Consider the following 20,554-nt stretch of genomic DNA (forward strand, 5'->3'; position numbering starts at 1 on the left):
CAGTGAATCTCAGAGCTGATTGGGTATAAGCCATGGGTGTCAAACTCATCGCATCACGTAACGTGTTGCGATGTATCACAACTTTTTTCCCATTACCAGCAATGGGATGGGTGCGGTTTTAGCATGGCAGTTTGACATCCCTGGTATAAGCTGTAACATTAATTTTATGTATGCTACCTCTAGATCACAGTTTTTACTAAACAAATTCAAGGAAAGAAAACAGTACGTCCTGTACAATGTGAATCATTGAAACTATACTTCCGCATATAATAAAGCCAAAGAATATGTGTTCTATATCTTATACCTGAACACGCCCTTTCCTCAATAGTTCTCTGTCCAATTTAGAAGTTTATTTCATGGATGGGTTTCCTTTTTCATCATAATACTGATTTCTTCTAAACCAAGATAGTATAATCAATTAATTAATATAATTTAGAATAAAAAGATAGGAACAATTTAAAAAGAAACAAATCACAAGCATTCAGTGACTGTCTGAATGTCATCAGGGTGGGAGCGGGGTTCTCTGGAGAGGAGGCTGTTCCTGAAGATGGGCATTAGAAAAGAGAAGACATGCTTTCTAGATTCAAACAATGTTCAACTTTCAGGAGATGGTCAAGTTACATATAAATAGCATATCTGTTGACACGTAAATTAGAAATTCTGAAAGTGCTTCAAGAATAAAAATTGCAGCCAAAGGACCGAATCTCTTTGGATACATTGGTACATACAAATCAGGAATGCTCTCTGACTGGGCTATGTGAAAAATTGCTTCCAAGAATTTGAAAGTAGTTCATTGGGGTATGGATGGCTGCAACTACAAAAAATATGAGAGGAATTAAAGGGAAGTTCAGAAGCAGAACTTTTCTACACTTAGATCTCAACCTACATTTCCTTCTAAATTTGTAGTCCCATCCCATTTATAGGTGCAGGGCATTGATTCTCAAACTGCAGCCCAAAAGTCTGTAGAGGTTCCTTGAGTGGTCTATTGTAACCTCTTTTTTTTAAATTGCCAGATAGCTAGACAACTCCTGCCCACCCCTTCAGTGTCTGTCTTCCCAAAACACTGCTAGTCAGCTGTCTTAGTACTTGCCTCCCCAAACAACCTTTATCAGCAAGTTTGTGGTAAGAGTTGTCATGTTATATAGCATAGCCTGCATAAAATAATGCAAATGACAATTGAATATTTAATATAGATTAAATGTTTTGATAAAAAAATAATTTTAAAAATGGAGAAGGAGGGAAGTCATACACAAATACAATTATAATTGTAATTTTATTCTGTAAAGAATGAGAGCTCCCCTGCTCTTGAAGAACATTTAGGGAGACTGTTAATTGAGCAGTTCTCCTTTTTTTGGTGAATTCTAGAAAGTTTGAAACACAAACAGAGCTTCCATGCTTTCATCCTTGGAATAATTATGTGGATTGGTTCAAAATTGCATATGTAGTAACAAACAAGAAAAGGGTATTTTGTATATTTAAAACTACCTTAGCTTGGTTCATATATCAATACTTGATTATATTGACATGCTTTTGTCTTTACAATGACTGGATTTACAAATCAAAGTGCTTTTTTAAACTGAGGTATTGATAATCCTCTAAACTGTATGCAATAACAATACATAGCCAAGCACTTCTAATACTGCAGCCAATTTTAGTCATCATATCACAAAAAAGATGTTGAGAGTTTGGAAAAAATTCAGAGAAGAGCAACTAAGATGATCAAAGGCCTGGAACTAAAACATATGAAGAACGGATGCGGGACTTGGGTTTGGCTAGTCTAAAGAAAAAAAGAAATAGGGGTGACATGATAGCAGTATTCCAGTATTTGACAGGCTGCCACAAAGAAGAGGGGGCCACATTATTCACCACAGCACCAGAGGAACGGATGAGAAACAATGGTTAGAAACTGACCAAAGAGAGAAGCAACCTGGAATTAAAGAGAAACTTCCTGACAGTGAGGATAATTAACCAGTGGAACAGCTTGCCTCCAGAAATCGTGGGTGCTCCATCACTGGAGATTTTTAAGAAGAGACTGGACAGTCACTTGCCTGAGATGGTATAGGTTCTCCTGCTTGAGCGGGGCGCTGGACTTGAAGACCTCCAAGGTCCCTTCCAGCTCTATTCTATTCTAATTATTCTGCCCCCAGATATATTTGACTCATCTATAATTAATATGCTCCTCAATCACATAGAGGATGATGGAGATTAGACTCACATATATAGAGCCTAATTCAGGGAAATTGCTAATAATTAAATTATGAAGAGAAATACAAATATAAAAGGATTAACATTAACTGGATGCAGACATTATCCTAAGCCATGGTTCATTTAGTAAGCCACAATAGCTGATTCATACAATACTTCAAAAATCATGGCTTGATTGAAAAGCACAATGAAGGAGCTCATATATATAAAAAAACATATTATGGCTTAGAGTGCTATATGGATGAGGCGATCTCAGAAAGGTCCTTTAACAGCAAAAGTGAAACTAACTTAATAAAATAACTTTAGAATTACATGTAAATGTTCAGAAATAGACACATATTTCTGAAATTAATTCTAAATGTCAAATTCATCCAGTATTAACATTTGAGTACTTGACATGAGTAACAAATTACTTTTTGTAGATCAGGTGAATGATTTTCTGGATCCATATTGCAAAGGTAGCTGTAGCTCCTCAAACACTTGGCATAGCTGTCCAAAGCCCTGCCTAGATCTTCTGCCTGGAAACAGCTGCTCTAACCGTCTGCCATCACAACATGGTTTCAGAGAAATTTGCTTGTGAATGAAATCCCACTCTAAAGGTATGCACAAGTCTGCTTCCTTTAGAGACAGGGACCAATGCACCAAATATTTAACATCTCCTAACAAATACTTTGGGCCGTCAAGGCACTTAATGTGTACCTATGGGACTGGGAATGTAAAGTGATTATTAATTATTGACCAATTAGGTAGATTTAATAAATGAATTTTGTTCCTGATAGAATTTTGTCCAAAAATTGTACAAGTTTCTATCTGCGAACAAGCTGAGAAACAAAACATACCTGCAGATTTCCTACTTCAATATAAGAGAACGTGTGAACTCCAGAAATTCAGGAAAAAAGAAGTGGCCAAAATGAAGGAATGGTGTAATATAATGAGGTTTTTTAGAAGAATGGTATAAACTAAAGACAAGAATTGTTTTGTATCCTCTTGTTACAGAGGAAGACTTACAAAAATAATACATTCTTTACAAAAATAAAAATGCATTTATCAATAAAATTGAAGATCTATCCCCTTGCTTAGACTTATATACCTCCAACTAGCTACTTTTTCACAAACTATTTCTTATTTCTATGCGTATGTTTTTCCCTAAACCTTATGTATGTCTCAAATTTGTTATGTAACTTTTTTTAAAGGTTTACTATGTTTGCTATATTTTTACACATTCCAATGGGTTTATTATTATTACCATTTTATATAAAGAAAAACTTGCAAAAGCTATGCCTATTTTTAGCAAAAAAAGATACATTCAGTTTATTAAACTTGGCTAGAAAAAAACCCATAAATTTCAGAGTTTCTAATATCTGTATTTCCTATTGTTGCCACACTGAAACAAATAGAAACTTTTGCCATCAACTGAGATAACCCTACATACCAAAATTAATTTTCATAATTCAAAAGAGAATCTTTCATGAAAGTTCATTTTGATTAATAGTGAAAGCTTTCCAAGCCAAGCCGCTCTACCAAATTATCATTTTCCTTCTTCTTCAGGCTGCTTTTCCACCTTCCTCCTGATTTTATATAACCTCATATATTAATGCTACATTAAACCTAATTGTAAACTATTAATAATGTAAAAGAAATGGAAGAAATGTTAACTACGGTATGTTGACATTTGAACTAAGGTCTAAATTAAAAAAACACCACAGAATAAAATTCTTTGAGATGCTTTGCTATCGAATGGCTTTCAAATAAAAAAAAGGCCGTTTTTTTGTTCCAAAGCAGGGTACTAATGAAATGAACAGTCAAAGCTACCGCCACTGTTATGTGAGTAGACAACTTGATACCCTCCTCTCCCTGCATCCTCCCGTGAACTTCTGAAAGCTGACTGGGAAACATAAAGTGAAGCGAGACTGGGTAGGTGATTCCTCAACCAGTACCATTCTACCAGCATCTAGGCAAAATTGGATGCTACCCACAAGAAAATAACGATTCAATTTTTAAAATTCTGTACTCTTAGAGCAGTTTCTAATTCTTAAGACATTATATAAAAGCGTATTTCATATGTTTTGGTTCTACAAAAATGTCTTATTTTTCTAAATACAGATACAACGGCATAATTATTAGATTACCTAAAACTGTTAACTATTTAGATTTCTTTTGGAAATCCATTTTGAATCAGAAACGAGGGGCAAGTGAAATGTTTGATTTTTTAAGGGGCAAAGCTTGGAGGGACAAAATAAATAAAGAATAGCTAAACACATTCCACTTTTGCCTTTTACCTCTTTTCTTCTTTTGCTCTCTGTTGTTCTTCCTGTCTCAGAACCTGAACCATTACGGATTCAAACACGCCTGTAGTCAAGCCTGCTAAACTGCGGGGTGTAGAACGACGCCTTGTTGAAGTATAAGCTGTTCCCTTCTCATCTTCCAGCCCATAGAACCCTTTAGATGTTACTGCTATTGCTGTCTTCTCTCTTAAATGCCTTGAAAGAAAAATCAAATAAATGCACAAGAATGTTTTTCCTGAGCAGCAGTAATCCAGCAACTACACTTTTTCACATTTACAAAAGCAGCTCAATTAGACTACTCTCTAGGTGTTACTCTGACATGTATTCTGATAGCAAAATATCCTCCTCACTATGCGCATATGTGTCATCATGTGCTTTGAATGAAGATACTTTAATTAAAATGAAACAATTTTTCCTCTAAAACACCAACCTGGATTTTATGTAATGCCAGCTTCCATTAACACATTTGAATTAATTAATTAATAAAACTTCAAGAAAAAATAAGAGACTCTGGAATGGGATAAATATTGCAACTCTATGTAGAACCACTTGATCAGGTATCTCCAGTATTTCTTTTGTGAGCAAATGCTCAAACTGCCCCTTACACTTAAAATACTACTCTGTGTGTGTGTGTGTGTGTGTGTGTGTGTGTGTGTGTGTGTGTGTGTGTGTGTATGCACAGATATATGATTATCTGGATTAGGTGCTACTGAATCTGAATCTTAATTACACTTGCTTATATTTTCACCTTCTCATTTGCACTTCTTTCCTCCAATTCAGAATCTCCCCTGCTTAAATTATTAAGTTATAGAAAAAAAGCATCATCACCAGCACAATGTATTTTGTGGGTACTTAGTAAGAATGCAGATTTGAAATTGTGACTGCTTCCTCTTCACTGTAGTTTTTGTAAAAATCAGAAACATTAAAAGCAAGCATTTCTATTCTGAACCAGTAAACAACTGATTTTTGATGAGAAATATAATTTTATTTCCTCATAAGAATATGCTTTATAAACATTATTGCTCATATAGCCCACACCATTTGTGGCTTCCAGTTCCACTTTTGTGGCAACTATGGTTGTTTTATATGCCCTGATAACTCACAGTTGTGTAAAGCACAATGTGAAACTGAAAAGAGCAAGAGAGGATGACATGAATAAATTCATATTGTTCAATCTGCCAAGTTTTTTATCCCCAGTTGCCTTTTATTTGTAACCTTTGAGTTCCACTAGTTTATTATAATTACTGCTAGAACAACTATTAGTCTGAATTGTCTATTAGATTTTTTGCATTAGTTATAGTTTATTAATTACCCATAATCCCATAAGCATTTCACTCATACACAAGTGATTATGGTTTGCCTTATGGATTAACATAATAACTGACAAGATGCAGAACTTAGTAGACTTCTGATTTGTCTGCATTTCCTGCATGCACAGATTTTAGGAGGAACTATTATTACTCAATCACTTTTGCTTGACTTCTCCTGCCAGAAGCAGAACATATGGAAGCTCCTCCTTATCCCTGATTTAATAAGCCAGAATCTACAGCCAAGAAATAAACATGGTTTCCAGCTACAGAAGAGCAAACTAGAAGTGCTGGTTCTGGCCACATTCTAACGAACAAGGCAATGTGTTTCTTTGATCTGTCTCGCTGTTCCCACTGAATTGGAAGAGCCAAGTGAAAATGGCTGAGCAGGTGTGTGCAACAAGCTTCTAACTAAATCAACTGTAATTCAAAACATTTTTGATTTAGTCTGACATTTAAATACAGCCAATGCTTCTTTGTCCCATTTCACATGTGCATTGAAGCATTCTCTGTTTTTGAATATTAAAATTCAGATTTCAAAATGCCCTTTTATTTGTGCCATTCTTTTGATCTGAGCATAAGTTCAGTAGTTTTTAGCTGTACGCAGATAGACTAAATCTTGATTGAGATGAGGGACCCGTTTACTTTTCAAACTCATTATGCTCATAAGGAATATGCTCTAGTTCACTGAAACCTGCTATTAAATAAATATCCAAATATCTGCAGCCTTTAAAATGCTACTAGATAAGATAATCTTTATTGTCATTTTTTTTTACTGTGGGCACAACGGCACACATCAAAAACGAAATTTAGCTGCCCGCTCTCAAAATGAAACACATACATGACACACACCTAAACATACTATATACAACAAAACAGATTCAAGGTACTGGTTATGACCTACAAAGCCCTACATGGCATGGGTCCGGAGTACCTTAAGGAGCACCTGCGGCCGGCATCAACTTTCCTCTACCCAGTGCACTCCCACAGAGAGGGCCTCCTCAGGGTGCCGCCGTTTGGAGAATGCCGTCTGGTGACTCCCAGGGGGAGGGCGTTCTCTGTGGGTGCACCTGACCTGTGGAACCGTTTACCGGTTGAGCTCCGGATGGCTCCCGACCTTCGCTCCTTCCGACGCGACCTAAAAACCTATTTGTTTGAACAAGCCGGCCTGGTCTGATGCGTTTTGTTTTAATTATTGTTTTAATGTAATTTATTTTCTGCATTTGGGCACTAGGGTTTAATTTGTTTTAAATTTCTGTATTTTGGGTATTTTGGTATTTATGTCCCTGTTCACTGCCCTGAATCCTTCGGGAGAAGGGCGGTATACAAATCAAATAAAATAAATAAATAAATATGTAGAGACCACACCCCTACACATACATAGCTATGGGACTTCTAGGGAAGAAATGGTGAACTGAAGATGGCTATACCAAGAGTGGAGCTGATAACTTGGGGTTGCCCAAAAGTGTTCCACCCAATTGGTCCTTGCAAGAACTGGTGGGTTTAGAGCTCCAGGAGGCAAGGAAACTCCACTTCTGCTCAAACTGCTATTGATGTCTTTATGGACACATCCTCTAATCATTTTTGGAAATTGCTCATGACAAGTTTCTATAGCATAAAGGGGGAAGTCATGTATTCATTTCTTTTCTCTTCTTTTACTATATTCTTATTTTTTTCTGTTTTCTTGTTCTACTTTTAGTTTTACATCCTTTTTCTTTTTCTTAGTTTGCATTCATTTTTATCTTTTTAATGGCAATGTTTAATAAAAACATTATATATTAGAGCAATGCAGCACATCAGATTCAAAGGGAAAGATATTCCACAACACTAATGGGCATGCATACAGTTTAAACCTTTAATTAAGGGGAATTTTTCCTGGGATCTTGCTACAATTCAAGATAGCAGCCAAGCAATCCTAGGAAAAGACACAGGAGGAACTACTGTGACCCTATAAAAGAAACAGTTGCTTCAATGAACTACTGATAAGTGCTTTTTTCCCCTTTTCCCCTTGAATTTGTACCATCACAATCTTTAGTAATTAGTGACAAAAGAGAAGACAGAGTAGGAGCAATTGTGCCAAAAATTAAAATGCATTTTATGTAACATTTCCTTTATTCATAAATCTTCTGTCTACAGCTACATCTATTCTCAGGGGCTTAAAATACGAGGAAAAATAGGTAGACTGATGTTTTCATTAAAACTATGCAAATATGGTACAATGGAAATTAGATGTCTGGAAAAATTGGTAAGCATTTGCAAGATGTGCATAGTTGCACTTAAGTATAATATGCTTAATAGTGAGGAAACACTGCAAGGTGTTTGGGGATGGAAACTTCCTTTTAAGCAGAGATCGATCAAATAGGCCCTATTTGCTAATTTGTTTATAATTCCTGGGAGATGTTTATGGATACGATCAAAGATATGGTTTAATTTCTAAATTTCTTTTAGGTTTCTTGCTGTGCTGATTCTTTATTGTGGATTTGAATTGCAAGAAAATAAATAAAATATCTTTGTGTCTTGCAAGAGTCAATCTGGAAGATAAATCATCCAATTAATCTCTTTTTATTTCAACATACTAGGTTCTCTAAGAAAGTCCAAAAATAATCACAAAATAGTTCTAGGCTGAAAAATAAAGACAAATTACCCTGTAATGGGTTTTTGGTTCATGACTTTTTCCAACTAATTCTATTTCATATAACCCAAGTTTTTCTTCTTTGAGAACTTTTCTCCATTAAGAGTTTTGCCATATTTTATATACAAATGTATACATTCATAAACACATACTAAAAACTACAAAAATACTGAGGTCCTCCTGAAGATGGTTGGTGGTATCATTTTGGTTATAAATGGTACTTAAGATCTTAACGTTATTTAATAATACAATTGTCTGCCCTCCTAAAAGCAGAGGGAGCAAAGTGGAATACAGGGAGTCCTCGAGTTACAAATGTAATTCTTGGCTTGAGAATTTGTGGGAGTGAATCTCATACCTTGAATGAGATCACTCCCTGCTCATTAAGATGCTCGTGGCTCATTTAGCGAACATGAGGTATCTCAGGGTGGGGAAGACCAAGGGGGGGGCCTAGTGATGGAACAAGCCCCCAAGGCCTTCCCAACCCACTAAGATTTCTCATGCTTTCCCCTCCCCTCCTGCCGCGCCAGACTCACCTTGAAAAGAAACTTCTCTCTGCCGCAGTTTCTGCCTTTGAGGGAGAGGAGAGTCGATGGAAGCTCCTGGGTGCCTGTAATATTGTGCGAGTTCAGGCACCCATGCTCTTCTGCAGAGAATGGGAGCTTGAACTCTTGCGGTGTTTGCGGTGCCTATCTCCTTTCTACCCTCCTGCCGCGCCAGACTCACCTTGAAAAGAAACTTCTCTCTGCCGCAGTTTCTGCCTTTGAGGGAGAGGAGAGTCGATGGAAGCTCCTGGGTGCCTGTAATATTGTGCGAGTTCAGGCACCCATGCTCTTCTGCAGAGAATGGGAGCTTGAACTCTCGCGGTGTTTGCGGTGCCTATATCCTTTCTACCACTACCGGAACAATTTTCACCAGGATGGAGACCTTGGAGAGACTGGAAGCTCCATCTGCATGCAAATGCACGCTTAGAAATGGAGCAAAACAATCCATTTCTCAAACGCCCCATTGGCAGCCATCAGGAGCTTCCAGTCTCTGTCAGGTCTCCATCAAGCTAAAAAAAGTTTGAGCACCTATGGGGTGTTTGAAAACGAAGTATTCGTTTTGTATTCAAAGGCCCCATAGGTGCTGAATCACTTTTTAACTGAATGGAAACCTGACAAGAGACTGCAAACTCCATACGCCTGGAATAGGGTACTTGAGAAATGGAGACTTCTGCTCCGTTTCTAAGCGCGCACTGGCAGCCACATGGAACTTGCAGTCTTTGTCAGGTCTTCGCTCAGATAAAAAGTGTTTCAGCGCCTATGAAGCGTTTCAAAACCTAAGCCATTGGCAGCGGCAGCCACCTGATTGGCCATGATCCCCCCCTCCCCAGCCAGCCTCCCCGCCTGACCTACTCCTTGCCTGACCATCTGGCTGGCACAAATCCTGACTGCTCTTCTCCTTTTCAACCTGCCTACTCAAGAGGCGGCAGCAGCCTGAGTTTCTCGGCTCCTTCCGAGTGGAAGAAAACGGAGGTGCAGCAGAAGGATTGCTTTCAATAAGGCTGGCGCACTCGAGCGAGCAGTGCACGGTCTTCTTGAGAGCAATCCTGCTGCTGCTGCTTTCTTCGTTTCAGACAGAGATGAGAAACTCAAGCCGCTGCCGCCCCTTGAGTGGGGAGGACGACAAGGAAAAGATCAGTCAGGATTTGTGCCAGCCAGCCGGTCAGGCAAGGAGTAGGTTGGGCGGGGTGGCTGGCTGGCTGGCTGGCTGGGGAGGGAGGGAGGGAGGGATCATGGCCGCTCAGGTGGCTGCCACTGCTGGATGCAGGAGCAAGGGGCTGGCTCCACGAAGCTTCCCCACTCAGTTGAAGGCTTTGTTTCTACCCTCAAACTAAGGACAATGAGCAAGCAGCAGCAAGTGAGAAGCACACTGGCAACGGATGACATTCGTTCCTGCACCTGGCCAACTCCGATTCCATGCTATGCCCCATAAGCATGCAAACAAAGCAAACAATTCCCCCCCCCAAGAATGGAAGCTTCTGGGGGCCATGTTGTCTTTTGCAGAGAATTTGAGTTTGAACTTGCGTGACATTATAGCTCCCAGGAGCTTCCATTGTCGGAGCGAAAAGCATTTCCAAGCCGACTCTCCTGTCCCTCAAAGGGAAACAAACCGTGGCAGAGAGGAGACATATTTTGCAAGATGAGTGTATCTGGCACAGCAGGAAGGGAGGGGGTAGCAGTTGTGGGGAGTGGGGGGGGATAGGGTAAAAGTTGCAGAGACTCTGCAGTCGTTTGTAAGGGTGAACAACTGCCATGGTACTGCAATTTTGGGACTTGCTTGTAAACCCTAGGGGGCGCTTGTTGGGTAATTTCGAACAAGTGTTAAGTGAATGCTCGTAACTTGGGGATTACCTGTATTGGAATGGGAAAAACTCTGAGCAGTAAACAAGTGTTAAGTCCTCTCCGAGTGAAACAGGTAAATTTTATATATCAGTTTATTACAGGAAGAATTGAATGTCATAGTGATTGATTGTTCAAATGTTTCAGTGTAAATCTCCACATTCCAAATTGGGATTTGTTTAGTACATTTTAGAGAGAGAAGGTCTGGAAGAAGTCTCATTTTTTCCTGAAAGGTCTTATACAATTAGCAACTTTACTACTATATTGATTTTTCCATTTAAATTTCACTATTAAATACACATAAAATGCTTTTATTTTGATTCTGTACCCAGGACCAAATTATGAGAGAAGCTGGAAGCTGCATCAATCAATCATAGGCTTCTCCATTTAATTCTTGCCCTACATACTACAACTTTTAAAGTCAGGTGCAACATGTAAATGTTTCTCTCAAACTTGGTTACAACTCAAAAGGATCTAAAACAGAGATGTATTTTGGGCCTCCTGGTATGGTGAGATATCTAAGCAATGATCTGGATTATATAACAATGTTTTAAGAATGTACCATTTTGGAATTATTGACAAAGCATTTTAAAAGTTAAGAGAACTGACAAAGTATGTAAAAAGCTTCAGCTCAATAGAACATCTTGTGATGTTCAAGAAACTTGTTATGCTTAGTGAGATAAACTAAGGGACTGCATAACTTGTTTTGAAGTCTTAAGACACTTTCTTAACTGTTTTACAATTCCTACAACCTTTAAAAACTGCATTCTAGGGCATCTATTCAGCCATTTGAGCAACAGTTAGTATCCAGGGTACATTCTGAAAATTAATAACATCTAGTTTTGCACTGAATCGTAAGCTAATGTATCAGGGAAATAACTTTTTGCCTCTACTACATCTGAACATTACATGATGAATAGATTTATATGCTAAATTGAGAAAGTGTGACCATAACCAATATAAATCAATTTCATATGCAAGGTACTATATACAGTTCTGGATGATGCATAGTTTAACTAAGACAGATGAAGAACTACAAACTCAGCAGCCATAATTCAGCCAAATTGAATTAATATGTAATACATTTGCATAATGTTTGCTTAGTCTGTTTATAAGACCTATAAAAATCTTAGCAGCTGTAAGCATTAACATTTAATATACATAATATTGTATATACAGTAAGAGATAAGCATCTTACTTAGCACATTACTCAATTATTGGGTATCAGTCTAAATTAATTTACCTTTGCATAAATATAGATTTGAGAAAAATAAGTTTAATATAGCCTCTCAAGGTATATACAGTTACATTTTAATAAACTGTACATATGCATTTAACATTTAAAGACATGGTGCAATAATGCAACAAAGCTATTAAACAGGCAAAAACTAGTAGAACATTGAAAATTCAATAGGAATTTGATTAAATTCACCTCCTACTCAAAAGATCTGCAAAACCTGGAATATATTGCTTTTCAAGAATCTTTTTGTGAAAATTAAAATATTGCCCCCCTTCATGGATTACTGCCTTGTCGTGGCGAAGGGGCTTGCGTAATTCAATGAAGCTATGAGCTATGCCGTGCAGGGCCACCCAAGACGGACAGGTCATAGCAGAGAGTTCTGACAAAACGTGATCCACTGGAGAAGGAAATGGCAACCCACTCCAGTTTCTTTGCCATGAAAACCCTATGGACAGTACCAAAAGGCAAAACGATATGACGCTGGAAGATGAGCCCCTCAGGTCGGAAGGCGTCCAATATGCTACTGGGGAAGAGCAGAGGGCTAGTACTAGTAGCGCCAGAAAGAATGAAGCGACTGGGCCAAAGCCGAAAGGACGCTCAGCTGTGGATATGTCTGGTAGTGAAAGGAAAGTCCGATGCTGTAAAGATTTTTTCTCCATAGGAACCTGGAACGTAAGATCCATGAATCAAGGAAAGCTGGACGTGGTCAAACAAGAGATGACAAGACTGAACATCGACATCTTAGGTATCAGCGAACTAAAATGGACAGGAATGGGTGAATTTAATTCAGATGACCATCAGGTATACTACTGCGGGCAAGAATCCCTCAGAAGAAATGGAGTAGCCTTCATAGTCAATAAAAGAGTAGGAAAAGCAATACTGGGATACAATCCTCAAAATGACAGAATGATCTCAGTTCGAATCCAAGGCAAACCATTCAATATCACAATAGTCCAAGTCTATGCCCCAACCACCGGTGCTGAAGAGGATGAAATTGACCGGTTCTATGAAGCCCTACAGCACCTTATAGAACTAACACCAAAAAATGATGTCCTTATCATCATGGGGGATTGGAATGCTAAAGTAGGAAGCCAAAAGATAACCGGAATAACAGGCAAGTTTGGCCTTGGAGTACAAAATGAAGCAGGGCACAGGCTGATAGAATTTTGTCAAGAGAATACGATGGTCATAGCAAACACCCTTTTCCAACAACCCAAGAGACGGCTCTACACATGGACATCACCAGACGGTCAACACAGAAATCAGATTGACTATGTACTCTGCAGCCAAAGATGGAGAAGCTCTATACAGTCAATAAAAACAAGACCAGGAGCTGACTGTGGCTCAGACCATGAGCTTCTTGTTGCAAAGTTTAAGCTTAAACTGAAGAAAGTAGGGAAAAGCACTAGGCCAGTCAGGTATGAATTAAATCATATCCCTGTTGAATATACAGTAGAGGTGACAAATAGATTTAAGGAATTAGATCTGATAGACAGGGTGCCTGAAGAACTATGGACAGAGGTTCGCAACATTGTACAAGAGGTAGCAACCAAAACCATCCCAAAGAAAAAGAAATGCAAGAAAGCAAAATGGCTGTCTGAGGAAGCTTTGCAAATAGCTGAGGAAAGGAGGGAAGCAAAAGGCAAGGGAGAAAAAGAAAGATACGCCCAATTGAATGCAGAATTCCAGAGAATAGCTAGAAGAGATAAGAATGACTTCTTAAATGAACAGTGCAAAGAAATAGAAGAAAACAATAGAATAGGGAGGACCAGAGATCTTTTCAAGAAAATTGGAGAGATGAAGGGAACGTTCAATGCAAAAATGGGCATGATAAAGGACCAAAATGGCAGGGACCTAACAGAGGCAGAAGAGATTAAGAAGAGATGGCAAAATTACACAGAAGAACTATACAAGAATGAGCTTAACGTCCCTGATAATCACAATGAGGTGGTCACTGACCTCGAGCCAGACATCCTAGAATGTGAAGTGAAGTGGGCCTTAGAAAAGCTGAGCAACAACAAAGCTACTGGAGGTGACAGTATTCCAGCTGAGCTATTCAAAATCTTAAAAGACGATGCAGTAAAAGTGCTACACTCAATTTGCCAGCAAATTTGGAAAACTCAACAGTGGCCACAGGATTGGAAAAGATCAGTTTACATTCCAATTCCAAAGAAAGGCAGTGCCAAAGAATGTTCAAACTATCGCACCATTGCACTCATTTCTCATGCTAGTAAAGTTATGCTTAAAATCCTACAAGCTAGACTCCAGCAGTATGTGGATCGAGAACTACCAGAAGTACAGGCAGGATTTCGAAGAGGCAGAGGAACTAGAGATCAAATTGCCAACATACGCTGGATCATGGAAAAAGCTAGAGAGTTCCAGAAAAACATCTACTTCTGCTTCATTGACTATGCTAAAGCCTTTGATTGTGTGGATCATAACAAACTGTGGCAAGTTCTTAAAGAGATGGGAGTACCAGAACATCTTATTTGTCTCTTGAGAAACCTATATGCGGGCCAAGAAGCAACAGTGAGAACTGGACACGGAACCACTGATTGGTTCAAAATTGGGAAAGGAGTCCGGCAAGGCTGTATACTGTCGCCTTGCCTATTTAACTTATATGCAGAGCACATCATGAGAAAGGCAGGGCTAGATGAATCAAAAGTTGGAATTAAGATTGCTGGAAGAAATATCAACAACCTAAGATATGCAGATGATACCACTCTAATGGCAGAAAGTGAAGAGGAACTGAAGAGTCTCTTGTTGCGAGTGAAGAAGGAGAGTGCAAAAGTTGGGTTAAAACTAAACATTAAGAAAACTAAGATCATGGCATCCGGCCCTCTTAATTCCTGGCAAATAGATGGGGAAGAAATGGAGGTAGTGACAGATTTTATTTTCCTGGGCTCCAAGATCACTGCAGATGGGGACTGTAGTCAAGAAATTAAAAGACGCTTGCTCCTAGGGAGGAAAGCCATGGCAAATCTAGACAGCACACTAAAAAGCAGAGACATCACCCTGTCAACAAAAGTGCATATAGTCAAGGCTATGGTCTTCCCAGTTGCAATGTATGGCAGTGAAAGTTGGACCATAAGAAAGGCTGAGCGCAAAAGAATTGAGGCCTTTGAACTCTGGTGCTGGAGAAGACTCCTGCGAGTCCCTTGGACTGCAAGGCGATCAAACCGGTCAGTCCTAGAGGAGATCAACCCTGACTGCTCTTTAGAAGGCCAGATCCTGAAGCTAAAACTCAAATACTTTGGCCACCTAATGAGGAGGAAGGACTCACTGGAGAAGAGCCTAATGCTGGGAAAGATTGAGGGCAATAGAAGAAGGGGACGACAGAGAATGAGGTGGCTAGATGGAGTCACTGAAGCAGTAGGCGTGAGCTTAACTGGACTCCAGAAGATGGTAGAGGACAGGAAGGCCTGGAGGAACATTGTCCATAGGGTCGCGATGGGTCGGACACGACTTCGCAACTAACAACAACAACAAAATATTGCCTTTGAATCCAATGATTTAGATTATTACTAAGATAAGTCTTCAAGTAGACTTAAAGTAGTATCAAATGTTCTTATCTTTAGGAAGGTTTTGTGAAAGACTTTCCAACTAAAGTAAGCAATGGTATTACCGCAGAAAAGTATAGATCATGAATTCCTGAAGTTTCATGTTAAAGCAATGGAACAGAACACAGGTTTCTTAGATGCTTCACTGATATTAGCTCCACAAAATCTTTTGATCAAACAAGTGTAACTCAGATGCTTTCTATCACATTTCACTCCAGGAATATTACCAACTAATATGTTAAAACCTCCACAACTAATATTAAAAATGCAGATGTTATCAACTCTTTCAGCAAAGCAAAATGGAAAAATCAAGACTGTAAAATGGTAATTAGCTTTTCAGATGCAAGGCATTCTACCCTAGTGATGCTGAATGTTACAATACTGTAATTCTAAAACTTCCAGGTCTTGTGTTACAAAATGAACAGCAGAGGAATGAATAATTTTATGTTACCCTCAAATACTTTTGGTTAGTAGTATTGATAGTATTATAAAGGAAGAAAGACTCTTTAAAAATCCACTTATTCGCTTCCGGTTCTGGACTTTCAGTGCTCCCAGACGCGCGAGGGAATTGCTCCTCGTGTCACCTGGATTTCTTCATTGGGGGGCCCCTGTAAAGGGGTCGAAAGTTGCCCTGGAGGGGCGATGAGCGGGGAAGAGGTCTCTCCAGTCAGCGGTAGAAGGGCAGCGGCCCTCCTGTCAGCTTGGAGCTACTCTCCGAACCGAAGAAGAAAGGAATGGCCACTCCCATGGCCCATCATTTAGCTGTTTCCTGCCGAAGCCAAAAGCACAACAAAGCACTTGAAAGCACTTGAAAACTGGGTGAGAATTGCCTTCTTGTTTTCCTAATTGTCTACTTTCCCTGTCAAAAGCTTGAATTTGCTTCCCTGTGCGAGGAGGGAAGGGATTTTTTCCCCCCACCCTCCTTAAAAGCGGCCTTTGTCTACATTGGGAGAGAAAAGAAAAAACCTTCTACTAAATTATACTGATTTATTGGACTTACTGCCTTTCTACTTTTGGCTCAAATTTCCTATATTTACAGAAATGGACTATTTTACCTATTAGTCTAAAAAAGGGGACAAAAAAAGAAATAAATAAAAAGATACTGTCTGAAAAGGATTTGAAGTATTGTGGGGATATCTAGTGAATACTATTGACAAACAAGCTTGCTTGCATTTTGGACTGACCTTGGCATTAAGATAAAAATCTGAAACAGCTGGAGATGAATTTGGCTTAGACTTGTGGAGGTGAACTCTTACTGATTTTTGTTTGAAACATAGCCTCTACCAAGGACTATTTATAATTATTACAAAATGGAGAAGGATCAGCCACAAACCGTGCTTGATTATAACCTCATACTTGAAACAATCTACAGAGTCACTGAGATGTCTATCTACAGATTTAATAATTTACATGCCAACCTTAAGTCACAAATTGAAACCCAGACTGCAACTAAAGAATTTATACTTCAGAATATAACAAAATTGGAAGATATTACTATTGAGACTGAGGAATATAAACAACAACTATCCAAAGAACCGACAACTCTAAAAGTACAAGGAACTTTCACTATGGCAAATAACCTTAAGGACCAACAACAAACTATGGGAAAACTTAATACTCAACTTTTGACTCCATCAAAAGAGCCTATAACTTTAGAAGTATACTATGTACAAGATAGTGATCCTAACATAGAGGACGTGGAAGATCAACAAAGACAGTTTTCTGAAAGCCTGCATAGCCAAGCATTAATTACAAAATTGGATAAGACTCTTTACTTAAAGCAGATGAACCCAGATGGAAGAGGAATCCAGACCGAACTGAAGATAAAAGTTTTAGAGCAAATACAGAGACTAGAACTAACAGGGCAACAACATAATGATTACAAATGGTTTGGTTTTTGTGGATCACTGATGGCTACATGGCCTCCTTTGATTCAAATAATATGTACTGGAGCGAAGGGAGACCTATCTGGCAATTCAAAGGCCTTGGTTTGGAAACCTGATTGGCAAAAAAAGAAACCCAGAGTTAGATTTAAAAAGTGAGTTCATAGAGAACCATTAAAGATTATCCTTTTAGTAATAAGTGATCTATCAGGATCTAAAATAGAAAATGTTTATGAGATAGAACTAGAATGTGTTTATGTATCTATTAGGCTTATTCTAGACATTATAATTTGTGCACTGACATAATGGAAATTTGGTTTATAGATCCCACTTTTGATGTTAAAAGACGTTTGATTATTCTATTTAAGAATTAAGAATTAGCTAAAATTTAAAACAGAATCTGGTTGTGTATAAATAGTTGTAGATTGATAAACATAGGCTGTGGTCCTGTCAGTAACGTGTGATGTATTAGGATGTGAAACAGACGATGTTTATTAGGTAGAACATAGCTACTCAGCCACTGTGTACATGTTAGATGCTATAGTTTTTGCTGTAATGAAATAAGGGAAATTTGGGTTGTGAATATTATTTGGGATGTTAAAGGCTAAATTTGAATAATATAATTAAAATTAAAATTTGGTAAACTTTAATAACAGGACATAGATATATTTCAATGAAGTTGAATTGACAAATTTTTCAATTGACCATGCTATTTCTAGAAATTTATTAGTTTAAACTGGTTGTATGAAATGTTAAGGGAAATTGAGAAGGATGTTTTGATAATGTAACCTGAATTATGTACTGAAAATTCTGTTACTGAATCTCTGATTACCCAGTCATCATGATGCTTTCTAAATATGTAGATTTTAACTGAAAAACCAATAAAACTTGTTTAAAAAATAAAAATAAAAATCCACTTATCTGAAAGTGGCAGTGATTCCATTATACTGAAAAAAAAACAATCTTATACATTGGTCTCTAATATGTTAATGGGTAACTTTAGTCCATATTTTAAATATAGATTGCAGGAGGTCTTTGATCCTTATTTTTTTCCTTTTGAGATAGAATTCTTTTGTGCAGGTATTTTATTCAAAAATAAAAATGGTTGAAATCTTGCAAATTTTCTGTTTCTTTAAGAGATTTGACTATTTTTTCTTTTTTGGGAGAGGTAATGATAATTTTGGTTACCTACAAATTAGAAGACAACTGAATATATTCTTTGTATAATTTAAAAAAGACAGTAGTAAGCCACTATCAGGATCCTAATAAATGACTCCATCTAGAAGGACTGTCATTTTTTAAAAAAACAAATCAGACATGCAGACATTTAAAGATAGGAAGAAATTATTCAAGATATTCCTTTTCTTCTTTCTTCTGTCTCCCATGTGCCAAATGTTAGATTATACATTTTATAGAATATACATTTCTTATTTTATTATAATGTATTATCTTGGCATCATTTTCATTTTGGAAACAAGTATAATAGTAACTCCAGTAGTATTTGGAATACTATAGGATTTGATTAGCTATTATCATTTGATAACTGTCACATTTTTTTTGGAAAGGATTTATATTTTGTAACATTGTCAGGTAAAAGAATTATCTACAATTTATTAGACTAAAAGCAGAGGATGTAATAAATGTGATTATGAATTTTGTAATTATACCTATAGGAGATGTTTCTTCAGCAGTAAGAACACTAACCTGATGCTGAAATCTGAAAATAGTGTACCTCTATAAAACAGTAAAAAAACAGGACAAATGTTTATTGTTCTATTTTGGTTATTTTCTTAATCTGTCCCTTTTGATAGTCTACATTCTGAAACAGTTATCTTTCCAATTAAGCAGGATATTCATGCATATATTTACTAATATTGGAATAAAATTTCACTATACAAAATAGCAAATTATAGTAAGGTCTTCAACTGAACATGGCACATCAGTAAATAATACAAGGTGTACATTATCCAGCTCACCATTTTTTCAATCTTATTTTTGACTGTTTTTTATCCTGCCTTTATTACTTTATAAGTAATTCAAGGCAGCGAACATACATAATACGTTTTCCTCCTCCTATTTTTCCCCACAACAAACCCTGTGAGATGGATTGGGCAGAGAGAGGGGGACTGGCCCAAGGTCACCAAGTTGGTTTTCGACCTAAGCCATGACTAGAACTCACAATTTCCTAATTCTTAGGCTAGCACACGGGTCGGCAACCCGCGGCTCCGGAGCCGCATGCGGCTCTTTGAGCTGTCTCCTGCGGCTCCCAGTCGCCCGGTGCACGCGCACCTCTCCGAACGGGAGGAGGTGCGCGCGCACCACTCCGAACGGGAGGAGGTGCGCGCGCACCACTCCGAACGGGAGGAGGTGCGCGCGCACCACTCCGAACGGGAGGAGGTGCGCGCGCACCACTCCGAACGGGAGGAGGTGCGCGCGCACCACTCCGAACGGGAGGAGGTGCGCGCGCACCACTCCGAACGGGAGGAGGTGCGCGCGCACCACTCCGAACGGGAGGAGGTGCGCGCGCACCACTCCGAACGGGAGGAGGTGCGCGCGCACCACTCCGAACGGGAGGAGGTGCGCGCGCACCACTCCAAAGGTTTGGAGAAGTGCGCGCGCACCTCTCTCGCACCTCCGCCCGAACACCCGTTTGGAGACCTGCTGATGTTCGGGCGGAGGTGCGGTTTGGAGACCTGCTGGTGCCGGTTTAGAAAGCTGCCGCAGCCAGCAGCAGCTTTCTAAACCGGCACCAGCAGGTCTCGACACAGGTGTTCGGGCGGACCTGGGTGTGCACCTCTCCAAACCTTTGGAGAGGTGCGCGCGCAGCTCTGCTCGAACACCCGTGTCGAGACCTGCTGGTGTTCGGGCGGAGGTGCAGTTTGGAGACCTGCTGGTGCCGGTGGACGCACCTGCACACCAGTGGCGACGGGTCTCCGTGGTGACGGGCGCTGGGTTGCGGCGCCACCTTCAGCCTGGGTGCTGCATCTTCAAACTTTTGGAGAGGTGCGCGCGCAGCTTCGCCCGAACACCCGTGTCGAGACCTGCTGGTGTTCGGGCGGAG

General features: G+C 39.1%; 1 protein-coding gene across 2 annotated transcripts in view; it reads right to left on the reverse strand.

Annotated features, from left to right (window-relative positions):
- Positions 1 to 20,554, reverse strand: part of BRD10 (bromodomain containing 10) — a 67,095-nt gene that overhangs the window by 24,843 nt on the left and 21,698 nt on the right. Inside the window, exon 2 of one of the 2 annotated variants that reach the window (XM_081320849.1) lies at positions 4,485 to 4,685. The exons of the other annotated variant lie outside the window; for it this stretch is intronic. Within the exon in view, the coding sequence (XP_081176975.1) occupies positions 4,485 to 4,685 (201 nt within the window). The remainder of the gene's footprint in view (positions 1 to 4,484; positions 4,686 to 20,554) is intronic. 2 annotated transcript variants of the gene reach the window in all.

Source organism: Vipera berus, assembly GCF_964194415.1.
Source record: "Vipera berus genome assembly, chromosome: 2".
In the NCBI taxonomy this organism is placed as follows: Eukaryota; Metazoa; Chordata; class Lepidosauria; order Squamata; family Viperidae; genus Vipera; species Vipera berus.